At 53.5% G+C, this 24,673-nt stretch overlaps 3 protein-coding genes across 4 annotated transcripts; 2 read left to right on the top strand and 1 right to left on the bottom strand.

The window, feature by feature from the left end:
- The first annotated feature begins 1,702 nt into the window (after window positions 1–1,702).
- On the top strand, window positions 1,703–6,012 carry BCKDK (branched chain keto acid dehydrogenase kinase). The gene is made up of 12 exons (XM_045994299.1): window positions 1,703–1,831; window positions 2,400–2,782; window positions 2,903–2,971; window positions 3,063–3,173; window positions 3,487–3,534; window positions 3,615–3,734; window positions 3,817–3,915; window positions 4,150–4,223; window positions 4,527–4,655; window positions 4,746–4,835; window positions 5,305–5,463; window positions 5,556–6,012. The coding sequence occupies exons 2-12, from the start codon at window positions 2,588–2,590 to the stop codon at window positions 5,698–5,700; spliced, it is 1,239 nt and encodes a 412-aa protein (XP_045850255.1). The 5' UTR covers window positions 1,703–1,831; window positions 2,400–2,587; the 3' UTR covers window positions 5,701–6,012.
- A 2,142-nt stretch (window positions 6,013–8,154) lies between these two features.
- KAT8 (lysine acetyltransferase 8) lies at window positions 8,155–19,364 on the top strand. The gene is made up of 11 exons (XM_045993339.1): window positions 8,155–9,181; window positions 10,502–10,576; window positions 10,655–10,830; window positions 14,504–14,557; window positions 14,655–14,819; window positions 15,600–15,689; window positions 18,086–18,226; window positions 18,326–18,419; window positions 18,515–18,665; window positions 18,803–18,957; window positions 19,214–19,364. The coding sequence occupies exons 1-11, from the start codon at window positions 8,863–8,865 to the stop codon at window positions 19,276–19,278; spliced, it is 1,485 nt and encodes a 494-aa protein (XP_045849295.1). The 5' UTR covers window positions 8,155–8,862; the 3' UTR covers window positions 19,279–19,364.
- Window positions 19,365–20,086: 722 nt separating this feature from the next.
- On the bottom strand, window positions 20,087–23,651 carry PRSS8 (serine protease 8). 2 transcript variants are annotated; one of them, XM_045993340.1, is made up of 6 exons: window positions 23,295–23,651; window positions 23,003–23,020; window positions 21,365–21,527; window positions 20,779–21,050; window positions 20,520–20,686; window positions 20,087–20,400 (listed from the first exon to the last, which is right to left on the bottom strand). In XM_045993340.1, exons 1-6 carry the CDS (start codon window positions 23,377–23,379, stop codon window positions 20,092–20,094), a joined length of 1,014 nt encoding a protein of 337 aa, XP_045849296.1. In that variant the 5' UTR covers window positions 23,380–23,651; the 3' UTR covers window positions 20,087–20,091. The 2 variants fall into 2 exon arrangements, with proteins under 2 accessions (XP_045849296.1, XP_045849297.1); XM_045993341.1 differs by lacking the exon at window positions 23,003–23,020 and having other exon boundaries at window positions 23,295–23,649.
- Window positions 23,652–24,673: the final 1,022 nt, after the last annotated feature.

The following is a 24,673-nucleotide window of genomic DNA, read 5'->3' as shown; positions in this document are numbered from 1 at the left end:
CTCGTGGTATACGCAGACCTTCCTTCAGTTCCTCAGGCCCTCCGACCGTGGTAAAGGGTCCCACCTCTGCTGAAGTTTAAAGACAGCCTTTGGGCTCCAAAGATGTTGCCCGCTTAATTTAATCCTTTTTTAAATTTAAAATTAAAAAAAAAAAGGGGGGGGGCGCCTGGGTGGCTCAGTGGGTTAAAGCCTCTGCCTTCAGCTCGGGTCATGATCCCAGGGTCCTGGGATGGAGCCCCGCATCGGGCTCTCTGCTTGGCTGGGAGCCTGCTTCCTCCTCTCTCTCTCTCTGCCTACTTGTAATCTCTGTCAAATAAATAAATCTTAAAAAAAAAAAGGGGGGGGGGTGATGCCTGGTTGTCTCAGTCAGTTAAGTGTCTACCTTCCACTCAGGTCGTAACACCCCTGGGATCCTGGGAACCTGGGATGGAGTCCTGCATCAGGCTCCTTGCTCCCCCCGGAGTCTGCTTTTCCCTCTGCCTGCCATTCCCCCTGCTTGTGCTCTCTCTGACAAATAAATAAGTAAATAAAATATTAAAAAGAAAACTTGTATCAAAAAAGTTTAAAAAGTGAAATTTAAAAAATATTTAGAAAATACATAACCACAGTGAAGAAAAATCCAATCAGTACAAATACAAGTACACACACACACACACACACAAACACACACACAGAGTAAAGTCTCTCCATCACCTCCCACCCAGGAAAAGTAAATAGTTTTTTTCACTAGTCTCTGCATTTGGTCTCACCAACACCCAATCTTCCAAATATTATAGCCACAGGGTTCTATCTAAGGAGCAGATCAAATTAAAACTCTTCAATGACTTCTTACTATCTTAAGACGAATGCAGGCTCCTTGCCTTCCACCGTCAGGCTCTAGTCGCCCCATTCAGCCCCTCTCCTTCCTAGACTCCACATGGCTGCAGGTATATCCTCAGATTATCCAGACTATTCTCTGTCTTGTCATGCCCTTCCCACTAAGGCTTGGGTACCTGACCACATCCTACTCATGCTGCACCTGTACCAATGTCCCAGACCCTATTTGATGCTTCCTTCCTGTGCAGCCTTCATCAAGATTTATGACACTGAAACTTTCTTCCTCTGTGGGTCAGGGGAGGGTCCACTTATTTGATTCAATACCCCAGTTCCTCTTCTGGCACAGAAAAGTCACCCAATCAGCGTGACAGGCATGAATGAATAATAACAACATACTCACATCGTGCTAATTTCATGCCTGGCACTGTTCTAGGCACTTTACATCTATAAACTCATATACCCACACAATCCCAAGTTTGGTACATCCTAATTTTACCAACACAGAAATTAAAGCATGAGGCAGTTTAAGTTAAGTCATTCCAAATGGTAAAAGTGGCTGAACTAGGGCTTGAACCAGCAGTCTGGTTTTTCACAAATGAGTCAAGAAATGGTAGGGAGGGATGGGACCGCGGGGAAGGGAAGCAGGCAGGGTTTGGTCTGTGTGCTTCACATCTAAGGGTCTTCTCACCCTCTCCCATTTCGCTCCCAGGAAGCCTGCTTTATAAAACAGGAGACAGGGACCCAGGGAGACCACATATAACTCCAAGGGAACTGTAGAAGGAGCCGTGAAATTTATTTGAAATTTATTTGGGGCTCGGGGAGCAGGGGGTAGCTGGTATGGTCTGGCTCCAAACTACAACTCCCAGGAGGCACCGGGCCCCCAAAGCCCACACGACGTCACGGCGGCAGAGGGCGCAGGCGGCTCGGCTCTCCCGGCCCGTCGACTGTTGGGCCATTCCGCTCGGACCTCGGCCCTGGCCCTGGCCCCGGCCCCGGCCCCGGCCCTGGCCCCGCGGTAAGTGGAGCAGCCGGCGCGGACCCTGCCTGAAGAGGCTTGCGTCGCGTGCTTGTAGCCTCCGGCATTGAGCTGGACCGCGGGGTGCGCGCGGACCGGGATGGCATCTACCGTATAGGGGGGATCCGGGCCGAACCAAGTGACCCTGCGGAGGGGGAACACAGACGGCGACTCCGGGAACGCTACTTCGATGCAGCCGGCCCCCGGGGGCACAAAGCTGTGTGCCACACACAGGCAGGCCACGCTCGTGGGGGGCCCGGGTTTGAAGGCACTGGGTAGGGGTCAGCCCCGCCCCCTGAACGAGGGTGCCCAGGACCCAGGGGTGTTGTTTTCGGGCTGGACGTGTCTGAGGATCCCCTCCCCTCCAGGCACCAGATAGAGCCTCAAGTTGAATAGCAGCCCGGGAAAACAAGGTTGTACGGGCTCGGCCCGTGTGTGTTTGGGGAGGTGGTTGCATGGGTGGGTATAGAGATTGCCCAGGTCTGATGATACCAGTGTCCACGTGGAGAGATGGTGCAGATTGTCTGGATTTGGATCCTTACAACTCCCCCTTCCCTTTCCCCGGCAGATGGGAGCTGCTCCCTGGGGGCTGAGCTTGTCAGCACCCCTGACCTGCCGTCGTTGCTCCTGAAGTCAGAGAAGAGCCCCTGCCCATCCATCCACCCCCTGCCCCGCTTTGGGGTCGCCTTGGTGTATCCGGTCCTCTGCCCTAGCACCCGCGTAGTCTGAAAAGAAACAAAGGAGCAGAGCAGAACAATGATACTGGCGTCCGTGCTGGGGAGTGGTCCCCGGAGCGGACCTCCACTCCGGCCCTTACTGGGGCCTGCACTCTCGCTCCGGGCCCGCTCCACATCCGCCACCGATACGCACCACGTGGAGATGGCGCGGGAGCGCTCCAAGACTGTCACCTCCTTTTACAACCAGTCGGCCATCGATGTTGCCGCGGAGAAGGTGCGCAGCTGGGCAGAGGTCCGGTCTGGAGTTGGGGACGATGTTCAGGGAAGGGGTGGAGCTAATGTGGTGGGGGCGGGTGTTGCAGATCCAGTCCTCAAAGTCCCCTCGCCCCTCCAGCCCTCAGTCCGCCTCACTCCGACCATGATGCTCTATGCAGGCCGCTCTCAGGATGGTAGCCACCTTCTGGTAAGATTCCAGCCCCCTATTTCTGTCTTGGTTCCTGCAGCTCGGGCACAGCCTGTCTGGCCCTGGCCCTGACTTCCCTCATTTTTCCTAGAAAAGTGCCAGGTACTTGCAGCAAGAGCTGCCAGTGAGGATTGCTCACCGCATCAAGGGTTTCCGGAGCCTGCCTTTTATCATTGGCTGCAACCCCACCATACTACATGTGGTAAGGTGGCCTCAGGGGGTGTGAGTTTTTCTAGAGGGGACTGTAGATCAGTGTGCCCACTGCCCACGGGGCATATCGGGAGATGGGACCAGAGTGGGAGAACCTTGTCTGCTAAAAGGTTTCAGGGCCAAAGGGCTCAGACCCAAGCACTTGGAGGCCAAAGCTGCATATTTACTGAGGCTTAAAAGGCCACAATGGAGGTTTAAACCAAATGCATTGGGGTGGATGGCAATCCCCATGGGTAAGCATGGGTGGCTGTTCTCTACCCAGTGCCCACAGCATCCCTATGAACTTCCACACCTCTTCGTTGCAGCACGAGTTGTACATCCGTGCCTTCCAGAAGCTGACAGACTTCCCTCCGGTGAGGGCTGGGCCAGGGCAGGGTGAGGGGCTGAGAGGTCAGGGCCGAAATATCCAAGCTCATGACTCTGTGGCCTGTAGATCAAGGACCAGGCGGACGAGGCTCAGTACTGCCAGCTGGTGCGACAGCTGCTGGACGACCACAAGGATGTGGTGACCCTCTTAGCGGAGGGCCTGCGCGAGAGCCGGAAGCACATAGAGGTCAGGGGCAGCACAGTGGGCACCCGGGCCTGTTGGGGGGCCTGGGAAAGGCACGGGGTTTCTGAGGACGCACTCTTCACAGGATGAGAAGCTCGTCCGCTACTTCTTGGACAAGACACTGACCTCGAGGCTTGGGATCCGCATGTTGGCCACACATCACTTGGCGCTGCATGAGGACAAGGTGGGGTGCTGGGATCTGAGACCTTCCAGGAGAGGTGCTGGGATCTAAGACCTTCCAGGTGGGGTGCTGGGATCTGAGAACTTCCAGGTGGGGTAGACGGGACCAAGCCAGGGTCCCCTGGGGCTAGGGACTGGGCCAGGGGCCAGGGAGAGGCTTGGGGCTGCTTCAGGGGCCCAGAGATGGCAAGGTGTGGGTCAAGGTACTGCTTAGTCCTGACTTTCTTTCTCCTGCCAGCCTGACTTTGTTGGCATCATCTGTACTCGCTTGTCGCCAAAGAAGATTATTGAAAAGTGGGTGGACTTTGCCAGGTGAGGCTAGAACAGCTAAGGGGGTGGAGGGCTTCTGCTGGGAAGGGTTGGGTCTGAGCCCTTGCCTGGGACAGGATTTCTCAAATGTGGCACTATTAACATTTTGGGTCAGATAAATCTTAGGGGCTGTCCTGTGCTTATTCGGATCTTTAGAAGGAATCCTGGCTTCTATTCAGTACAACTCGCAGTTGTGGCAAGGAAAAATCTCTCTAGAACCTGCAGAATTTATCTGGGGTCGGTGGAGGCAGAACCACCTCTGTCTGAGAATCACTGGCTAGGTTTGAGTTTTGCTCCTATCCACAGACGCCTGTGTGAACACAAGTATGGCAATGCCCCCCGCGTCCGCATCAATGGACACGTGGCTGCCCGTTTCCCCTTCATCCCTATGCCGCTGGACTACATCCTGCCTGAGCTCCTCAAGAATGCCATGAGGTGAGCTGGCTGGATATGTTGGAAGGGGGCAGACAGGAACTGGGGTGAGGCTGGGGCACCACCACCTACTGGTGTTTCCTCCCCGCATAGAGCCACGATGGAGAGTCACCTCGACACTCCCTACAATGTCCCAGATGTGGTCATCACCATCGCCAATAATGATATTGATCTCGTCATCAGGTTTGGCCTGAGTGGGAGTTAGGCTGGGATATGTGGGGGTCACTATTTCTGCCTTGCTGCATGACCTTGAGCCAGGAGCTGCTCTACTCTGAGACTTGGTCCTTGGTCAGACAGAATGCTCTCTGGTTTTGAATGCTGTGAGGTAGATAGGAATGGATCTGGGGCCGGCTGCAGGTGCCAAGTCCTATCCTTGTCAGCAACTGAGGGGCCTGGAGTGGGGAGTTAGGAGTAACCAGTCCACGATGTTGGGTTGGCAGTAAGTGTAAAAGCCTGTGAGAAAGTGTAAGCAGCTCGTGGCCCAGGCAGAAGTGAGGATGGAAGGATGTTGCTTAAACAAGGGCCAGGGTCTGGATGGATCCCATCCCATCCTTGGGTGGAAGGGGCAGGAGGGCAGACTTGGCACTGTTTATTTGGGAGGTAATGAGGCTCCCACCAAAGCGGAACCAAGCCCATGTTAACATCTTGCCAGGATTTCAGACCGGGGCGGGGGCATCGCTCACAAAGACCTGGACCGGGTTATGGACTACCACTTCACTACAGCTGAGGCCAGCACCCAGGACCCCCGGATCAGCCCCCTCTTTGGCCACCTGGACATGCACAGTGGCGGCCAATCAGGGCCCATGCACGGGTAAGGCCCCACCTGGCCAGGATGGAGGGGTGGGGAGGTCCCAAGAGACCTAAGGCTCTGAAGCTTCTGTCCTGTCCCCCTGCCCATCCCAGCTTTGGCTTCGGGCTGCCCACCTCACGGGCCTACGCAGAGTACCTCGGCGGTTCCCTTCGACTGCAGTCTCTGCAGGGCATTGGCACAGACGTCTACTTGCGGCTCCGGCACATTGATGGTCGAGAGGAAAGCTTCCGCATCTGACCCCACAGCCCTCGGCCTACTTGCCTGTCTCACCTGGGCCCCACACCCTGCCAGGACCTTCTGGGCAAGGCAGGGTGCCACCCTGCTCCACATGCTGCTGCATCTTGGGTCTTCGGGCCCCAAACAGATGGAATTCCATGGAGCCCGGTGCCACCCCTCCTCTACAGAGGTCCACTGCTTCCCTGCCTCCAGGCCTTGGAGGAGAGGAAGTGGGGACCCTTGAGGCCTCCAGCACCAGCTCTGTTATTCTCGTTCCTGGGGAACCCTGACCTTGACCTGCTGTTTGTTATTAAAGTTCACATTTTGAATGCCCTCTTGGGCCCCGTGTGTGGGGAGGGCAGGTGAGCTTTTGTTGCCCCCCTGTTCTGGTTCCCTGGGCCCTTGGGTTTATGCAGCTTGTGTCTCAGTCTCGAACTGTCCAGACAGCCTGTCAGGCCAGGTATAGAGTTGCCCCCAAATCTCTTTTCATTTAACGAATGTTAAATTTCGTTTAACAGATGTTTCTGGGTCCCAGGCTATATCAAAAGCCCAAGCTGGCCCAGCCTCAGGCCTCAGTTCTGACACCTCCCTTCCTGGCAGTCACAGGTTCTGGAGGTGAAGGTTACCAGACTGGGCAACCTCCTTGAGCCACCTGATTCCTGAGTAAGGTTAAAAATACTGCCTGCCAGCTGTGCCTGCTTCTGCCAAGAAAAAGGAACACATAAAATTATATCCTGGCAGGCCCCAGGGGACAGTGGGGCCCTGGTAGGGGAGGGCAAAAGGAAAGGGCTGCAGACAGCAGGTGGGGACCCAAGGGAGGGGAAGAAGGGCCTGAAACCCTGCTTGGTGGGACTGGTGATAGAAGTGGGGGATTGAGGGAAGACAGGAATTGTATCTGGAGGTCAAATGCCAGGTGGTGGAAACCACAGTGACTTACCAGGCTGAAAATCCTGCTGGCTGTGGCGCAGGGGACGTGGCTGGAGTCTGGCCAGGAAATACGGGCTTTTATCCTGTAGGCAGCACGAATCCATGGACAGATTTTCAGCAGGACAGGGATGTTTCTGGTTGGATTTCCTAGAAGCAGACGCTGAAAGGTGGCTTTGTGTCTATGTGATTTGTTGGGAAAGTGTTCCGGTTAGGGAGTAGGAGAAGCGGGAAAGGGAAGGGCAGGAAGCCAGACAAGGATGTCATTCAGGCAAAAGTTCAGGGCTAGCTAATAAGTTCTGCCTTAGAGTTGGAGGCAAGAGAGCTAAGTTCTACAGTCATTGATGACCTCTGCTTGATAATCATTGGTTAATGTCTGTATTGGAAAGTAGGGGTGGAGAGGTACTTAGAAAACTTCCCTTTGCTTTTTTAAGATTTTATTTATTTATGAGAGAGAGGAGAGGACAGAGAGAATCCCAAGCAGAATCTGTACTGAGCCCGGACCCCAACACAGGGCTTGATCTCATGACCCTGAGATCATGACCTGAGCCAAAATCAGAGTCGAACACATCACTGAGATCATGACCTGAGCCAAAAGTGGGAGTTGGATACGAAACCAACTGAGCCACCCAGGCTGAGCCACCTAGGCGTGTCCCCACCCCTCCCACCTGCCTTTTCAGCTTTATTTAGGCAAAACAGCTTTATTGGCCCAAGGGATAGTTTGATAAAGAGCCTCTGGCTTTTGAATGTACATCAGAAGTTATCTGGATCTGAAGAAGCAACAAAAAGAGATTGTAGAGGGTCTGGGTTAAGCATCTACACAGTTCTAGAAATAACAGATTTGCACATTAGAAGGAGGATTAGAGGGAGACTAGTGAAGAGGTTGGTGTAGTAACCTGGATCAGGGATTTTTAAAGCCTAGGCTAATCCTCAACTAACTAGAAAGGACAGCAGCCCTGTAACAAGATGTTGGGTGAAGTCAAAAGTGAGGCACCAGGACCGTGGATGGAGAGAATAATAGTCTTGAAGACGGGGGTGGGGGTGGGGGGGGTGGGGGGGTAGGCTAGGGAGTGAGAGAAGGCACTGTGATTTTTTTTTTTTAAGATTTGTTTTAGAGGGTGGGGAAGGGCAGAGGGAGAGAGATAAACCATCCTAGGCAGATACTGTTCAGATCTCGGAGCCTCACGAGGGGCTCGATCTCATGACCTGAGCCGAAACCAAGCTTAACTAACTGTGCTACCCAGGCGCCCCAAGTCATTACAATGTTTTTTTCTTGCCTGACTTATTTCTTTGGCTTATTATGCAGCCAAACACTTGGCATTCACTTCTCACTGTCCCACCAATTCTCTAATTTCCCCAAGTTGCCAGTGCTTCCCACTGCCATCACCTCACCCCCAGCGAACTCCTCTACTTCTTGATTTGAAACCCGAGTCCTAACTCCGTTAGAATTGAGCATTCCACTCCGTTAGAATTGCTTTTAATCCCAATAACCAATCTGTAAGTCAAAGAAAATTCAGAGAATGGCCAAAAAGAATGTTTATTGAATACCCGCCCTGTTTGACACTGCAACACATTTTATATACCAAAGAGATAGGTAAATATATGGCTTACCCTTTATATAGCTATATGGGTTATCCACTTACATATAATTTAACCTTTACCGGCACTCAGGTTGAACACCCTTGCACAATTTACCCAGAGCAGGGTCAGAACCCAAGATTCCTCACTAAGCCCAAGACGCTCTCCAATATGTCCATTGCCTTTGACTAGTTAGTTTCCGGGATATCTGTTGTGCGGCGCCTGGTTCTTTCCTTAGAAAGGTTTCATTCTATGAGAGCAATTTACTGGCTGTGTCTGGACACAGCCTTCCTGTTTCCCTCACCCTGATTGAAGGAAGGCGGCTCCTTCAATCTTTATAAAAGGGTTGATCTAGATTAGTCTGGCGGAGACGGGCGGCGCAAAGGTGGGTGTTAATTCGGCGATCAAAGGCTTAAAGCCAGGCAGCCAGAGAGGCCGCTCTAGCTCGCTCCGGTACGGGGTAAAGTGGGGGTAGCACCTCTGCGGAGTGGCACATCCTCGTTTCCTCGGGTACCAGGCCCTTTAAAAAGACCGGGCTGAGTCATCACACCAGGAAAATCTCTTTCAACTCGAGGTCCAGCCATATTCCCAGACGGAAAAAAAATTCCAGGGCAATTGGCACAGAAAGGTCAAACTTGGGCCGGGGCGGGGGCAGGCCGCACTAACCAATGAGCTCTTGCCATGTCACAAATCCCACCCTCAAGCAGGCAGCGGCCTCGGCCACGCGTCGCTGACCCGGAACTAAAGGGCTGCGCGGCGCCGGATTCTGGCGTCATCTCCACTACAGCGATGGCGGCGCAGGGAGCAGCTGCTGCGGTTGCGGCGGCGACTTCAGGGGTCGCAGGGGAAGGCGAACCCGGGCCCGGGGAGAATGCGGCGGTGGAGGGGACTGCCCCGTCCCCGGGCCGCGTCTCTCCCCCGACCCCGGCGCGCGGCGAGCCTGAAGTCACCGTGGAGATCGGAGAAACGTACCTGTGTCGACGCCCGGACAGCACCTGGCGTGAGGGCGGGGCCCAAAAGGCCAGGGGGCGGGGTCTGAGGGCGGGTTCTCCGGGGGGCTGGGGTCATGAGGGCGGGGCTTCGAGGGAGGAACGCGGAGCTTCGGGCGGTCCCCGGCGCCGCCTCCAAACCCCACTAGTCAAGACAGTCGCCCAGTTCTTCTAATACTATGTAGAGCTCCCATTCCATTTGCTTGTCCAATCTCGGGCTTCATTGCCTTTTCTACAAAATCTTGGTTCTTTGCTGGTGTCTCTTGTCTCTGCGACTTCCTCTTCCAGCCCTGTTTAACAAGCGCGCCGGCGGAGAGGACCTACGGAAACAACAAAAACGAGCTTCCCTTCCCCTTCCCTCCCCTCATCTTCAGAATAAACCCCAAATTCCTTAGAATGGTGTGCATCTTTGTGACCTTTTTGGTTCCTAGCCACCCCTTGCAAAGGCCCTTACCAGAGCAGGCCACATTGTACCCTCTGAAGACCATATGCCTTTTACCGCCTGTGCCCGCTGCTTTGAATGCCCTTTCTTTCCTTTCTCCTGGTTCACCTGGCTAGCTCTTACTCAGCCTTTTAACATACCATAACTCCTGTGATGCCATTACTGACTCCCTTCAGGCAGAGTGAGTCGTTCCCTTCTGTATGTGCCTGCAACATTTTCTTCATACCTCAGCCATGGTATATGTGACATATGTTGTCATTGTCTGTCTGCGTCTTCCTGTAGCAAAGTGGGAATTTCTGGAGGGCAGGACCTCTTGTGATTCACTGCTATGTCTTCTCTACCCAGCAGTAAGCACAGCATAGGACCAGACACGCAGTGGTTGTCTTACTCATTTGTTGAATGGTCTTCTAGTTGTCAGGTACTATGCTAAAACCTTTAGAAGCATTAAGTCACTCTCTGAGATGGGCACTATTATCCCTGTTTTGTAGACGAAGAAACTGAAGCTCAACCAAAATAATTTGCAGTTAAATAAAGGACGTGGAGAGCTAGGGTTATATATAAACGCAGAGCCAGCCTTCATGACTCCTGAACAAATGAACAACTGAGTATAAAACAAACATTGAGTTTGGAGTCAGACTTAAGCTCAGTTAAGTGTTAAATAACTTCTTAGGACTTTGTACATACGTGAGCCTGGGTAAGCCACAAAGTAAGAGTAACAGCTCCAACCTGGCCCACTTAAGAGGCAGTGATCAATGGAATGGCAGATGTGGGCAGGTGCTATTAGCTTACGTGTGACCCTGGAATCTGGAAACTGCTCCTCAGTGTGAAGGATCCTTCTTGTTCCATTCCTGCCTGCCTTCCTGATGATCCTAGCCTTTTTCTTTCACAGATTCTGCTGAAGTGATTCAGTCTCGAGTGAACGATCAGGAGGGCCGAGAGGAATTCTATGTACACTATGTAGGCTGTGAGTGACTTGGGGTATTCGGGCCTGGCTTGGGGGGGAGGGGTGGAAGGGCAGCCCACTCATGGCCCATCCTCACAGTTAACCGGCGACTGGACGAATGGGTAGACAAGAACCGGCTGGCGCTGACCAAGACAGTAAAAGATGCCGTGCAGAAGAACTCCGAGAAATACCTGAGTGAGCTGGCTGAGCAGCCCGAGCGCAAGATCACTCGAAACCAGAAGCGCAAGCACGATGAGATCAATCATGTGCAGAAGGTCCGGGCCCCCTCCCCTTCTCCAAGGCTCCAGGAGGCTCAACTGCCTCTGCCAACTCCCTTGAGTCCCAGTGCTAGAACCACAACAGCTTCCGTTTCTTAAGCTTCTACAGTGTGTCAGGGACTTTGCCCATGTTTTGTCAGATAGTCTTCACAGAGAAGAAGAGTGAGGCTCAGAGAGGGCAAGCATTTGGCTACAATCTCACAGCAAGGAAGTGGCGCAACTGGGATTGGAACTCAGGGCCTCCTGCAGCAGTAGGCTTCTTTGTTTCCTATTTGCCACGCCACCTTAGACAAAGGATTGAAATCCAAAAGGAAGGAAGAGAATGAATGATTCTGGGCACTACTGCTGCCCAGCAACGTGCTGACTCCTGCACATATATAAGCTTATCAGATCCTTCCTGACCATCCAGTGCCATGGCGATCATGGTTTCTCTAGATGAGGAAGCAGCATCAGAGAGGTTAGGTAACATGCCCTAGGTTACACAGCTAGTAAAAGGGTGGGCTGGCATTAGAATAATAATGGCAGACATTTATTGGCTTGTGAGCCAAAGTTATAGGCTTAGTATTTTAATATATGATCTCACTGAAGTTTCACAGCAGCCTTGTGAGGTAAGCGGCGTTATTATCTCCAGTTTACAGGGAGGAACAGATAAGTTTTAAGAATCTGGTCAGGAATTAGATTTGCCAGCTACTGGATTGTCTTGACTTCAGGACACCAGAGCCCTTAACCGTGACTTCACCACATCTGAGAAACTCAGGCTACTTGATCCAAAACCTGTAAGGATCCTTTTTGATCCAAAAGCTGGGTATTTTTATCCCCAATCCATGGCACCCTTGGGGGTGGCTTTTCCCCCACTCTGAGCCTCAGTTTCTTGATTTGTAAAATGGGGAGCGCAGATGAGACCAGGGTTTATTGAGTTCTCAAGCACTTAGACATTCATTAGTTTCAGCCACTGTGATTTCTTCCTTCTGAGTGCTCATTGTGTGCATATTCCATGTGCTTTTCTTCTGAGTGCTCATTGTGGCAGTGTTTTTCCAACTGTGAGGCACGGCCAAATTAGTTCAGTGGGTTGTAACAGGCTTTTAAATTTAAAAATGAAAGAAAGGGGTGCCTGACTGGTTCAGTTGGTAGAGCATGTGACTCTTGATCTTGGGGTTGTGAGTTCGAGCCCCATGTTGGGTGGAGAGATTACTTAAAATGAAAATATGGGGTGCTTTGATGGCTCAGTCGGTCAGGTGTCCAACTCTGATCTCAGCTCAGGTCTTGATCTCAGGTTCATAAGTTCAAGCCCTGTGTTGGGCTCCACGTTGAGTATGGAGCCTGTTTAAAAAAAAAAAAAAAAGAAAAGAAAAATAGGGTAAGATAGGAAATGTCAGAGTACGTTGCACTTTATTAAACGTTATATATTGTTTTTGAGGAACTTTTATTTCACGTACAAATAAATGTAATGTGTATGCACGGACAGGTCAGCTGGGTTACCATTTCCTGCTGTGGATTGTGATAAAAAAAAATTGAAATACCCTAAGCTGCAAAGACCCTGCAGGGTCTAAGGCAGCAGTGTCCTACTGACTTTCCTGTGATAAGTGAAAATATATCTGTACCGTTTGATAGAGTAGTGCCACTAACCATATGTGGTGATCGAGCACTTGGGATGTGTTTCATGTGGCTAAAAATTAAATTTGTGTTAAATTTAATGAATTCAAATAGCCACCTATGGCCAGGTCTCAGTTTCTCTTCCTCGAACAGGTTGCGCTGGCAAATTAAAGTCTCAAAAATGTACCTGGAAGCTGGTAGTCAGCAGGGATGACAATGGGCTAGTGGTGATAAAATCAAAGGATGGATAATCGGGGAGTTAATAATAAGCAAGGTTCTTCAGAGCCTAATTAATGTTTAATTCTAAATAAATTGCAGCATTTAAGAAAAGTAGTGTTTTTGTAGTTCTTTAACACATATGCAGAAGAGGATTGTCTTTTGTGAGAATTGGGAAGTGGGTTTTTAAAGAGGCATGTAGGGAGAAAAATCTTTCTTCCTCATCTTTGCAGGGGTTAGGCTTGGAGTTGGACCAGCCAGAGGCCTGTGTTCAGCGGTGCTGGGTACCAGTTCTCTAACCTGACCTCTCTGTGCCTCAGTTTCCTCTTTGTGCCATGTGGATGATGAGCACTCCTGTCTCAGGGTCTTTGTGAGGGCTAAAGAAAATAATGCCTGTGGAGTGTTTGGCACTTGAAATAAATGGCAGTTAGCTAGTCCCCAAAGGCAAGTGACCTCACCTCTCCCTGCCTCTTCTCTAAAATAGAAATTAAAAGGCTATGTCTCAGCATGGCTGAAAAGTTTACATGAGGCCACACAGGCCAGGTGCTTAGTGGAAAGGGATCTGGGGAAAATGCTGACCCCCTCCTCCCTTCCCAGCCACAGGGCAAGGCTGCTGTCTCCCCTGGTGTAGGTCATAGGCCTTCCTGGAGTCCCTTTCCATTATCAGGCTGTGTGCTTGGTTCCTCCTACAGAGTCTGGCTTAGGAACAGGATGTGCTATGAGGGTGACATGACTCTTATTCCCTGCTCTCTAAGGACTTGGAAAATTGGGGAAACTAAGTAGCAGCAGGCAGAGTGGATTGTTGTTAACAATGCATTACAAAACTTGGAAAGGAAAGGGCGTGTTCTGTGGTGGAAGAATTCAGTCAGGTCTGGGGGTGGGGGGCAGGGCGCAAGGCCTTGAAGGACAGGAAAGAGCACAGTAAAAACAGTTACATGTGATGGCTCACAAAACTGCCTCACTTCACACTCCTCTGGCTCACGCTCCATGCAAGACTGAATAAGCAGTTTTTGGAGGTCAGGGAGAGGGAACTGCATGCGCACAGCACTAAGGCCACAGAAAGGGGCGTTGAGAGTATAGATGGGGCTGTAGAAGGGGCTGTGCCTGGAGGCTGGGAATCTGCGGAAGCTTAGTTAGGGGTCCAGACTAGAGATGGTGGCAGTGGCTCTTCAGAGTTGGCCAGAGAAGAGTTTCAGAGCGGGACCGATGGCAGAGACATCAAGGAGGTAACAATGGACAGACCTTGGCCCTTCATCAGATGCCAGGCTAAGAGGAGGAGGAGTCCAAAGAGCAGACCTGCTATTGGTCTTGGGCAGCTGGACTAAGGGTGCCGCTCCCAGTGAGAGGGGACCCCAGGAGGATTAAGAGGTTTGCGGGGAGGACGGGTTGAGTTCCTTTCTGGACACCTAGAGTCTGATGTGGCTGCGGGAGGGAGCAGGCAGCTCCCTGGATCTGTGCTCAGGAAAGAGGCCCAGTCACCCTGGGAAATCCAGCACCAGTTCCTGCTCTGGACACAGAAGATTCATCTGTCTCATGACAGTTTGAGCAGAGCTGGATGGATCCTTTTGTGTAGCTGAAGCTCTTACCAGCCCAAGGGCTGGAACCAGACCTCCTGATCCTAGCCCTGTTCATCTGGCGAAAGGTCCAAACTTGGGCATGTGGGTGGATGGGTAAGGCAGGAGAGGAGCTTGGCCCAGCCAGCTTCAAAACCACGTCCAACAAGTTAGCTGCACATGTGGTTATTAGTGTCATATAGGGGATGAGATCTGGAAGACAGGAGGGAAGCCCTGGGTTCTGGTGCAGTGGACACCATTTGACCACCACTTGTGTTTACCTCTATTCACGGCTCTGTCCTGCACAGACCTACGCAGAGATGGACCCCACCACAGCAGCCTTGGAGAAGGAACACGAAGCGGTAAGCAGGGCCCAGGCTCCTGACTGTGGGCCCTCCCTCGCCCGGCTTTCCTTGGCCCTGAGCCAGCCACCGCCCTGCCCTCCCACCTTACCCACAGATCACCAAGGTGAAGTATGTGGACAAGATCCACATCGGGAACTACGAAATCGATGCCTGGTACTTCTCACCGTTCCCTGAAGACTATGGGAAACAGCCCAAACTGTGGCTCTGCGAGTACTGCCTCAAGTACATGAAATTTGAGAAGAGCTACCGCTTCCACTTGGTGAGACGGGGCTCGCTGGACCTGGCGAGAAGGGTGTGCAGGCTGAGGGGCTGAGGCAGCAGCCATAGGGAAGAGAGACAGGTCCAGAGTTGTTGAGTGCGAGGAAAAGCTGCCCGTGGCTCAAGAGACCTGGGTTCTAGGCCTGGCCTTGCCTTTGCTGGAGTGACTGTGGCCAATTTGCTGCCTTCCTGAGGCCCGAGTTTCCTCTTCTGTGGAATGGGGATGGTAATCCCAGCCCTTACCGCCTCCTCAGGTCAGCCCAGACCCCACATGTTCAAGGCCAGCCCAGTGCCAGATACCTCAGGGAAAAAGAGGAAGCGAGCATAGCCCCTGAGCAGTGGGACTGGAAGGTGTGGACTAGATGGGAAGCGTTGGCAGAGGCGGAACGGGGTGTGGGGTGCTGGGGGCTCACAGTGCTAGCGCAGCAGGGCGAGTCCCGAAGGGCGTAACCTGAGGCAAATGTATGCGGTTTAGGGATCGCCACTGGCATGGATGAGAGCCCTCCAGAGCCAGGCTGACCTAAACTTGAGACCATCTAGCTGTGTGATATTCAAACCAGTTACTTAGCCTCTCTGCGCCTTGGTTTCTTCATCTGTAAAATGGGCTCTGTCTCCTCAGGTAGTTGGGAGGATTACTTGATGTAGGTGAAGTATGGAGCCCAGGGTCTATAGATGGGGAAACAGAAGTGGAGACCTGTTGCAAGCCACACAGAGTGGGATGGGGGCTCCCAGCAGAAAACCTTAAGGTCTCAAGCCCTCGTCTCCCCATCTGCACCCCCAGGGCCAGTGTCAGTGGCGGCAGCCCCCTGGGAAGGAGATCTATCGCAAGAGCAACATCTCTGTGTACGAGGTCGACGGCAAAGACCACAAGGTGAGTTAGGGGGCCTAAGTGCTGTGGGGAGGTGGGGGCAAGCACCTCCTGGGTGATCCTCATTGTCACCAAAGGGTAGAGGCCAGCTTGAGGACAAGCCCCAACCTGGGAAAGGTCTGTGAGATCATGCTTAGCCTGGTGAGGGGCCTGTGGTGGGGCACGGTAAACACACGACCATGGGGTACCAGCCTTGGGGACCAGGTTTCTGTTCTGTCCCTGAAGACTTTTCTCCTGATGGGGTGGCTTAGCTTGGGGCATTTCTGGCACCCAGAGTAGAGATTGTTGTGCCAGAGGCTGCTTCTAGAAGAGCTTTCTCTTTCTGCCTGAAGGAAAGCTTTCTTCCCTGGGAGGGGACGGTTTTGTGTGAAACTTGCTGCCCAAGAGCAGTGTAGCTCCGAGAGCAGAGTTCCTGGTTTCTGGCAGCAGGACCTCAGGGGGCAGGGTGGGGCATTTGTGGGCTGCTTTGCTGCCATTGAGCACCTGGCCTTTGCCTGGTCAGTCTGGGAAGCTCTCACCAAATGTCCCTGTTTCCCAGGGTAGGGAACAGTAGAGGGTAAGGCAAAGAGGGCAGGCTTCTGAGTGGTTCCGGCTTCCAGTTGTGCTGTCGTTGATTAGCTGACCTTGGACAAGTTACTTAACACTGTTTGTTCCTGTTTCCTCATCTGTAAGATAGGAGTCATGATAATGTTTACCCAATAAGATTGTTGGTGGAACAAATGAGACAGCAATGTCAAGTACTTAACACAGTGTCTGGTATCAAGTGGGTGCTTAGTAAACATGGGCCTTTATTATTATTGGTGACTTCCTTGGGTTCAGCCAGCCTTGAGGTAAATAGCTCAATGGGAAGTATTTGCTCTTAGCCTGGCCTGGGTCCCCTGGTTTGCCTTTCTGGGCATGAACAGGGGGAGTGGCAGAACGGGCTCCCGCAGGAGGTGTGGGTGTTCTTTCTAGTTCTACCCTGTGAACTTTGAAGCCTCGGCCAAGGACTTCCCCTTCCTAGAACCTCAGTTTCCTCCTAGGTAAAATGGGCTAGCAATGCTGGACTTCACAACCATTGGATCAAATAAGAGTGGATGTAAAAGGTGTCATAAACCAGAGGGCCTCTTGGTCTGTGCCATGAAGCCAACCATTCTCCATCCTGATGTTGGTCTTTAGCCTGGGTGCATAAGGAGGCTGCTGAGGCCCGGCAGAGAAGTATGGCCAGGTGGGCAGACAGCTCAGGCTTTGGAAATCGGCTCAGAGCCATCCATTCAGCAAATATTTACCAAGCACCAAGCTTCCCGCTTAGCCATGTGCTGGCTGTTGAGGATACAGCTATGAACAAGACAGAACTCTTGTATACCAGTTTGAATCCTGCCCTAGCACTCACTAGCCTTACACCAGCCACTTACCTCCTCTGAGCCTCAGTTTCCTGATTTGAAGTGTAAGAGTTAATGTCCCTGAAGATTCAACTCTTACTTAGCACTCAGAAGTGGTAACTGATTGGGATGCGTGGCTGGTTCAGTCAGTGGAGCATAAGACCCCCGATCTTGGGGTTGTGAGTTCCAGCCCCATGTTGGTGTAGAGATTACTTAAGAATAAAATCTTAAAAAATAAAAAACAAAACAAAACAAAAAACTTTTTTGCCCTTGAGTCCTATCCCCATGCTTTAACTAAAACAACAACAACAACAACAACAACAAAACCCACCTTTGGGGCACCTGGGTGGCTCCGTTGCATGTCTGCTCTTATTTTGGCCCAGGTCATGATCTCAGGGTAGTGAGATCAAGCCCTGTGTCAGGCTCTGTGCTCATTGCGGAGTCGGCTTGGGATTCTCCATCTCCCTCTGACCCTGCCCCCGCTTGCACATATTCTCTCTGAATAAATGAATAAAATCCTAAAAAAGCCAAAACAAGGGGCGCCTGGGTGGCTCAGTGGATTAAGCCGCTGCCTTCGGCTCAGGTCATGATCTCAGGGTCCTGGGATCGAGCCCTGCATCGGGCTCTCTGCTCTGCAGGGAGCCTGCTTCCTCCTCTCTCTCTGCCTGCCTCTCTGCCTACTTGTGACCTCTCTCTCTGTCAAATAAATAAATAAAATCTTTAAAAAAAAAAAAAAAAAAGCCAAAACAACTTACCTTTTTGCACCGGGGAGAAAAAAAAAGAAGTTGTCATTGATTAATCCAGCTGTCTGGTTTTTAGTTTCCCTGTCCATCAGAAAATGACTATAAGACTCCTCTCAGTTCTAACACTGCTATGCTGGGGAGGAGCCCACTTCTCCCTGGCACTGCACTGGCTGCTCTCTGAAGGCTGGCATTTGCAGAGCAGGATAGCAGCCACTGTCCAGGCCTCACTGAAGTTGGGGGTGGGGGGCAGCTACACCTGCTTTCTGAGCCTGCCTCCACCTTCCCCACCCCTCAGATTTACTGTCAGAACCTGTGTCTGCTGGCCAAGCTTTTCCTGGACCACAAGACCTTGTACTTCGACGTGGAGCCCTTCGTCTTTTACATCTTGACCGAGGTGGACAGGCAGGGGGCCCACATCGTTGGCTACTTCTCTAAGGTGCTGGATTGGGAAGCCCAGGTTGAGGGAGGGTGGGGACTCTGACCGGGAGAGGTCAGGCTAAGCCTCCCCAGTGGTCCTGACCACACACTACCTTAGGAGAAAGAGTCTCCAGATGGCAACAATGTGGCCTGCATCCTGACTCTGCCCCCCTACCAGCGCCGTGGCTACGGAAAATTCCTCATTGCTTTCAGTGAGTGGTTCCTGGGCTGTGGAGGAAGGGGCAGCCAGGGCGGCGGTGCCAGGGCAGGGCTGGGTCCTCCAGAGCCTCTTTCCCTCTGCCACCAGGTTATGAGCTCTCCAAGCTGGAGAGCACGGTAGGCTCCCCAGAGAAGCCACTGTCCGACCTGGGCAAGCTCAGCTACCGCAGCTACTGGTCTTGGGTCCTGCTGGAGATCCTGCGAGACTTCCGGGGCACACTGTCCATCAAGGACCTTAGGTGAGGGCCCTGGAACCCTTAAAGAGGGAAGGACTCCTCTAAAACGCTGTGATCCTGTGTCCTTGTCCCCTTTTTCTGTCCCAGTCAGACCCCACAAGGGGATTCTCCGCAACGTCTGTGCTAATCCCTTTCTGCAGCCAGATGACTAGCATCACCCAAAATGACATCATCAGCACCCTACAGTCCCTCAACATGGTCAAGTACTGGAAGGGCCAGCATGTGATCTGTGTCACACCCAAGCTGGTAGAAGAGCACCTCAAAAGCGCCCAGTATAAGAAACCACCCATAACAGGTGGGTGGGGGGCTGCCCAGGGTGTGTGTGGTGGGGGGTAGGTGTTAAGATCTGGGATCCAAAGCCACCTTTTGGCTGTTACATGATCCCAAACTAGTCTGACCAGCTCCCAGGACGGAAGCCCAGGGCAGGCTCGTCATTCCCAGGCTTCCCCGCCCCCTCCCCAGGACTCAGTATGCCCTTGTTCTCACCTGGAGGTGAAACCTGGCCTGGGCCCAGGGGCCCAGCCCCGCCTCTCATGCCTCTCTCCCCACAGTGGACTCAGTCTGTCTCAAGTGGGCACCCCCCAAGCACAAGCAGGTCAAACTCTCCAAGAAGTGAGTGGGCTGCGCCCCTGCTGCCGGACCCGTGCTTCCCTCCGTACCACCCCCCTTCCTGCCTGTAAATATGTACAGACCTGTTTCATCATTTTTTTTTTTTAATAAAGTAAATTCTGCCAGTGGTTCTGGACTTTGGAGGTGGGAGGGAGAGGCCAAGAGCTGCAGTTCTTCGTGGCACGTCACACACACAGCCAGTGGCACTCAAAACATTTCACTCACGCTTGTTCTTTCTGTCCCTCACCCCAAGCCCAAGTCCAGTTCCGGTGGGGGCTCAGTCCTCCGGAGTCTAAAATTCGAGGTTCAAGGAGGGCATGGCAGCCGATGGGGCAAGGTTAGGGCCTTTTCTGTTCTTGAGAACACGCTGCCCAGAGGCAGCCCCAGCTCAGGAGACAGGAAGAGGGTGAAGTGATGGGGCTCTTCAGGCAGATGGAGCTCTCCGGGTGCTGGAGCCGGCCCTCCGGCAGCAACTGACTAGGCAGGTGCCCCGTCTTCTGGAAACAAAGCGGGGAGTCAGGGCTCATTTTCATCGTTAAGGGTCCTCAGAGGCTCCATAGGAGTCCAACCAGCAGGTACAGATGGACAGAGGTTCTAGCCAATACCACAGGTGAGAAACCGCCTCACTGTGGGTTGTAGTCCCAAAGAACAGACCCAGACGAGGGGGCTCCCACAAGTGTGGGGAGGAAGGAGTGGCTCCAGCCAGTCCCCAGGCCCAGAAGATGTAAGGAAAAGGCCAGGTCCATTCCCGGGCCAGGCTTCTGTCCTTGGGTACAGTGTGGAAGTCCAGGAAGCAGGGTCAGCTCCCAGGATGACCAGCTTAGCAGATGAGGCCCAGGGTCAGGCCTAATGGCAGCAGAAGGATGAGCCCCCATAAGCCCCGGGCTGGGGCCGAGCTGAAGGCCTGATGGTTGACACAGAGATGGCCGTCAGGCTGGGACTCCTCCACAAGGGGCACCACACGAGGCTGGAGCTCTGTCACGTGATAGTGAATCCAGGAGGCATAGCTGGAGGTCAGAGTGTACACGCCAGGCCTGTTGGGGGCCCCACAGGCATCCCCCCAGCTCACGATGCCTGCCAGGTACCAGAGGCCCCCCACAGGGCAGGAGAGTGGGCCCCCAGAGTCTCCCTGAAAGGAAACAGAGTGACTGTCAGGATGAAGCCCTGGGGCCTCAGGTCACCCCCCGCCAGCCCCGCCGACCCTCATCTGCCAAGAGGCACTTGTCTCCCAGGACCCCCTGCATTTACCTGGCAGGCATCTTTGCCCCCCTTCACGTAGCCGGCACACACCATGTCCTCCTGGATGCTGTGGGGTTCCTCGGGCTTGGCGCCAATGTTGTATAGGCACTTACACGTCTCACGGCTGATCAGTGGCACCTCAAGTTGCTGTAGCTGCCGGGGCGCCAGGAGGCTCACTGTGGGAGCAAAAGATGCTCGCCTGGGGCCTCCTACCCCTGAGTCAGGTGCACCCCCCATGCATGCCTCTAGAGGTCTGCGCCCACCTCACCTGAGGGTGCCACGTGGCCCCATCCAGTGACAGTGCACTGGAGGCCATTGGGGAAGGAGGCGTTGGCCGCAGGGAGGCAGATGGGCCGGATGTGGCGGGAGAAGGTGATGGGCCTATTGAGCCGGACGAGTGCGATGTCACCCTGGGAGCCCTCCTGGCGGTAGCTGGAGTGGGCGATGACCTGGGCCACGGTGCGGACCTCGGCCTCGGAGCTGTAGGAGTCCAGCTGGTGGGCCCCCAGCTTTACTTCATAGTCTTCCCTGAGGTGCTCCCTGCAGGCAGAGGGGCCAAGACTGGGACCCAGGAGATCTCTCCTAGTTCCCTGATCCCTGCTGGGGATCCCTGTTCCATCCAACCCCAGGTTCTGGTCCCAAATGAAGGGCCTTTTAGATCCTGAACTGCATATTAGTTTTATCCTGTGACCTGTGACCTCTGACATTCTCTCCTGACACATCCTTTCAGACTCCATTATTGCTACCCCTAGACCCAACCCAAGCACCCCAACCTCTGGCCTAGATTGATCCCTCAACTTTGACCTTAGCCCACTTTTGACTCCCTGCCCAGATGCCCACTGCCCAGCCGGTACCTTGGGAAGCAGTGAGCGGCGGAGAGCACCCACTGCTCAGACACGAGAGAACCGCCACACACGTGGGTGCCATCGTAGGTGATGCTGACCTGCCAGGGCCACTGGCCGGCGGCTGCGCCACTACCACCAGTGATGCGTGCTTGGAAGGTCACACCGCAGGAAGCTGTCCAGGGAGGAAGGGGAAGGGGTCAGGTCCTTCTGGGGTGCACCCCCTACATCAGGTTCCTCGGGCCTGCCACGTCCCGACAATCTGGTTTGGAGCTTGGGAAGTGAGTTCACAGGAGCCAGCCACCTATTTGTCCCCATCCTACTGCTCAGTGGGCACGGTTAGTTCTGCCCCCTTACCATCCTCGTTACCTAACCGGGGTTTCATCCAGCTTCCTTTCTCTCAGGTCTTACCTTCCGTCCACTCCTCACAAGTCAGAAGATCTTTATAAATGACAAATGTGATCAGGTCACACTTCAGCTGAAATCCTTTCCTGGTTCCTCACTGCCCTTAAGATACATTCCAGACCTTCCATGACACTACCACCTACTCTAGCCATCCCTCAGGACACTTCCTGCCACACACACTGGGCCACACACTTGTTTGCCTGTAGACCTTCGCTTATCCAGGTCACTCTGGTGCTCGAGCATACCTTTCCGCATCCCTTCTCAGCTCAGCAAACCTATTTGCCTGTGGAGGCAATTCAAATGTCAGCCTCTCCTGACCGGGCAGGCTGAGTTGGATGATGTTGGCAGCTCTTGGCGGCGGCGGCGGGCCTTGGGGGGGGGCGGCATGCTTCCCCCAACACTGTCCCATCACACAACGGTGGTGCTGGTGTCTGTGACTCTTTCAGCTGTCCCCAGTCCGGGCATTCCCTAGTGACAGGGACTGGAGCAGATCTCCTTGTCCCCCAGGCCCAGTCCAGGGTTGGGCACACACACAGCTGGAGTCATGGATATGTGTTGACCAAACAACAGGACTCTCACCCAGAACATCTGGTTTCCAGGACAGCCTCACCCCCACTGAGGCTGTGACCGTTTGGAGCTGGACCCAACAGCCCATCACAAAGTCACCTGGCCTGGTACAGCGAAACTGTCCAGCCAAGCTCCTCCTTCTGCCCTCATCATAACGACAATAGCTACTATCTAGTGACTGATCAAGCACCACACCGGGCTGGGAGAGGGCTTTCACTTCCTTTATGTCCCTGAGTCCTCACTGGGCCCCGGGAGACAACCAACATCGACTTCATTTCTGAGGCAAGAGGACTGGCCAAGAATACACAGCCAGCAGTATGCGGTGAGGCAGGGCGTGAAAACCAGACTCAGAGTCTGGTAGTGTGCCTTGCCAGGGAGTAACCCCTGGTCGGTTTTCCGCAAAGGTCATACATTTGGAGTCAGACCTGGGTTTAAAATCCCAGCTATGCCTCCAACTGGCTGTGTGCTCTTGGGCAAGTCACTTCTCAGTACCTCAGTTTCTTTCTCCATGGAATGAGGGTTATAATCCCCATCTCATGGACTAATGAGAAGATTTACATAAGGCAATAAGGGTGGTAAGATGGCCCTCCCGGGAGAGGGGGTCAGGCACTCAGGAAACATTCCATTGGAATCTGAATCCCAGTCCCCTTCCTTTCCCCTCCCCCACACAAGCCTCACCTTCATCCCCATCAGCCCCTGGAGGAGGAGAGAAAGAGGGAAGGGAAACAGTTAAGACTAGAGGTCCCAGACCCCTCCGCACCTGCCACTCCTCCAGAGGATTGTCCCTCACCCTGTGCCCCCCAGGAGGCCAAAGCTGAAGGGAAGTGGGGGGAGGCCCAGAGCTAGAGAGGTTGAAGCCTGGCGTTCCTGAGCCCAGGATAAGGGATGTGCCCAGAAAAGTGTTATACCCTCTGCCTATGACCACCACCCTTCCCCCGAGCCCCACACTCTGACCAATGCAAATACTCACCAAGTCCGGACCGGAATAATCCAAGAAAAAGCAGAATGGCCACAGCCCCCAGCCACCCAGGCCCCAGGCCTGCCCTGTGGGCCATGGCCCAGGACCAGGGCCCCTGGGGAGAGACACCAGGCACCCGAGGGGAAGGTACCTAGAGCTGGTTTCAAACACAAGTTCCAGGTATTGGCCCCAGAGGGAAGGGATCTTGGAATCCAAGCTGCGAAGGGGGAATAGACGTCCAAGGCTAGCTTCCAAGTCAGGGATAAGGCACAAAGGGAGACGCTGGGGTCTGCGTAGCTCGCCGAGAGGACACTTCTCCAGCGGGGCCTGGCAACGTAGAGACCTTCCAGAGCTTGGATCCCGGGGGAAGGGCACCTACCTGCCTGCCCCTCCCCTAGCCCCGCCCTTCTTGCTTAGCTCCACCAGCTTTTCCTGCTGACAGAGTCCTAAGTCCTCCCAGACCCCCAGGCTCTGTGTGTGTGTTTCTGTGCGCGCAAATCCCTGATAGCTAGCCTCCCTAGAATGTGACCCCACTGCCCTCTGTCCCAGGTCTTGCAAGTCTCCCAGACCAGTTATGTCCCCCAGGGCCTGGCCCAGCCTTTGTTGTCCTGGGGCAGTTGTGCTTCTGACCTTTCTTCTCTCCTTAGGCCTGGTGGCTGAGCCCAGGACACCTGGGGCTGCTCCGGGCCGGCCATTGCAGTCTCCTCTGTAGAGTCTGCAGCGTCCCCTGTGTGTGGTGAGGTGTGCTGAGTGGGATGGCAGTGCCAGTCATCTTATAGATATTTCCCGAGTGCCTATGTTCCAGGCACAGGAGACAAAAACAGACACCATCTCTGCCTTCGCTGAGCAACCCGTGAAACAGGGTGACAGGTCTGAATCAAATAATCACCCAGAAATTATGGAATAATTTCAAGCCAGACACTATGCTAAAGAAGAATGGGGGCTCTGGGGGCCTGTTCACAGAAGCTTGACATAGGTTCACATCAAGAAGGGATTCCTCAGGAAGGCCGGAGGGGATCTGGGAAGGTGTCAAGGCAGGTAGAGAAGAAGGGCAATCCAGGGAAAGCCTTCTCCGGTGGGGGAAACAGGTGGTACAGGCTCAGGGGACGGAGGTCCATGGGACCAGTTTGGAGGTCAGGTTCATCCTCTGACCCCGTATGGGTCTGTGGGCAACTGGGCATATATGTTGGCTTCAAGCCTCAGAAAAACAGAGCCCCACTCCCCCACCTACTTTCTATATGGGACCTTTTAGCCAAAACTTCGGGGCCCTTCCTGGAGGGCAGGGAATTCCTGGAGTGGGTGAGGAGCTAGAGGCTAATTGCTGGGGAGGAGGGGGCAACACTGGACACTGTGGTGGGTTTGGGTAGAGGGTGGGTGTATGAAATGTTTGT

This window comes from Meles meles, chromosome 21 (genome assembly GCF_922984935.1).
Source record: "Meles meles chromosome 21, mMelMel3.1 paternal haplotype, whole genome shotgun sequence".
In the NCBI taxonomy this organism is placed as follows: Eukaryota; Metazoa; Chordata; class Mammalia; order Carnivora; family Mustelidae; genus Meles; species Meles meles.
Note: the sequence above shows the minus strand (reverse complement) of the source record. Positions and strands in the feature narration are given on the sequence as shown.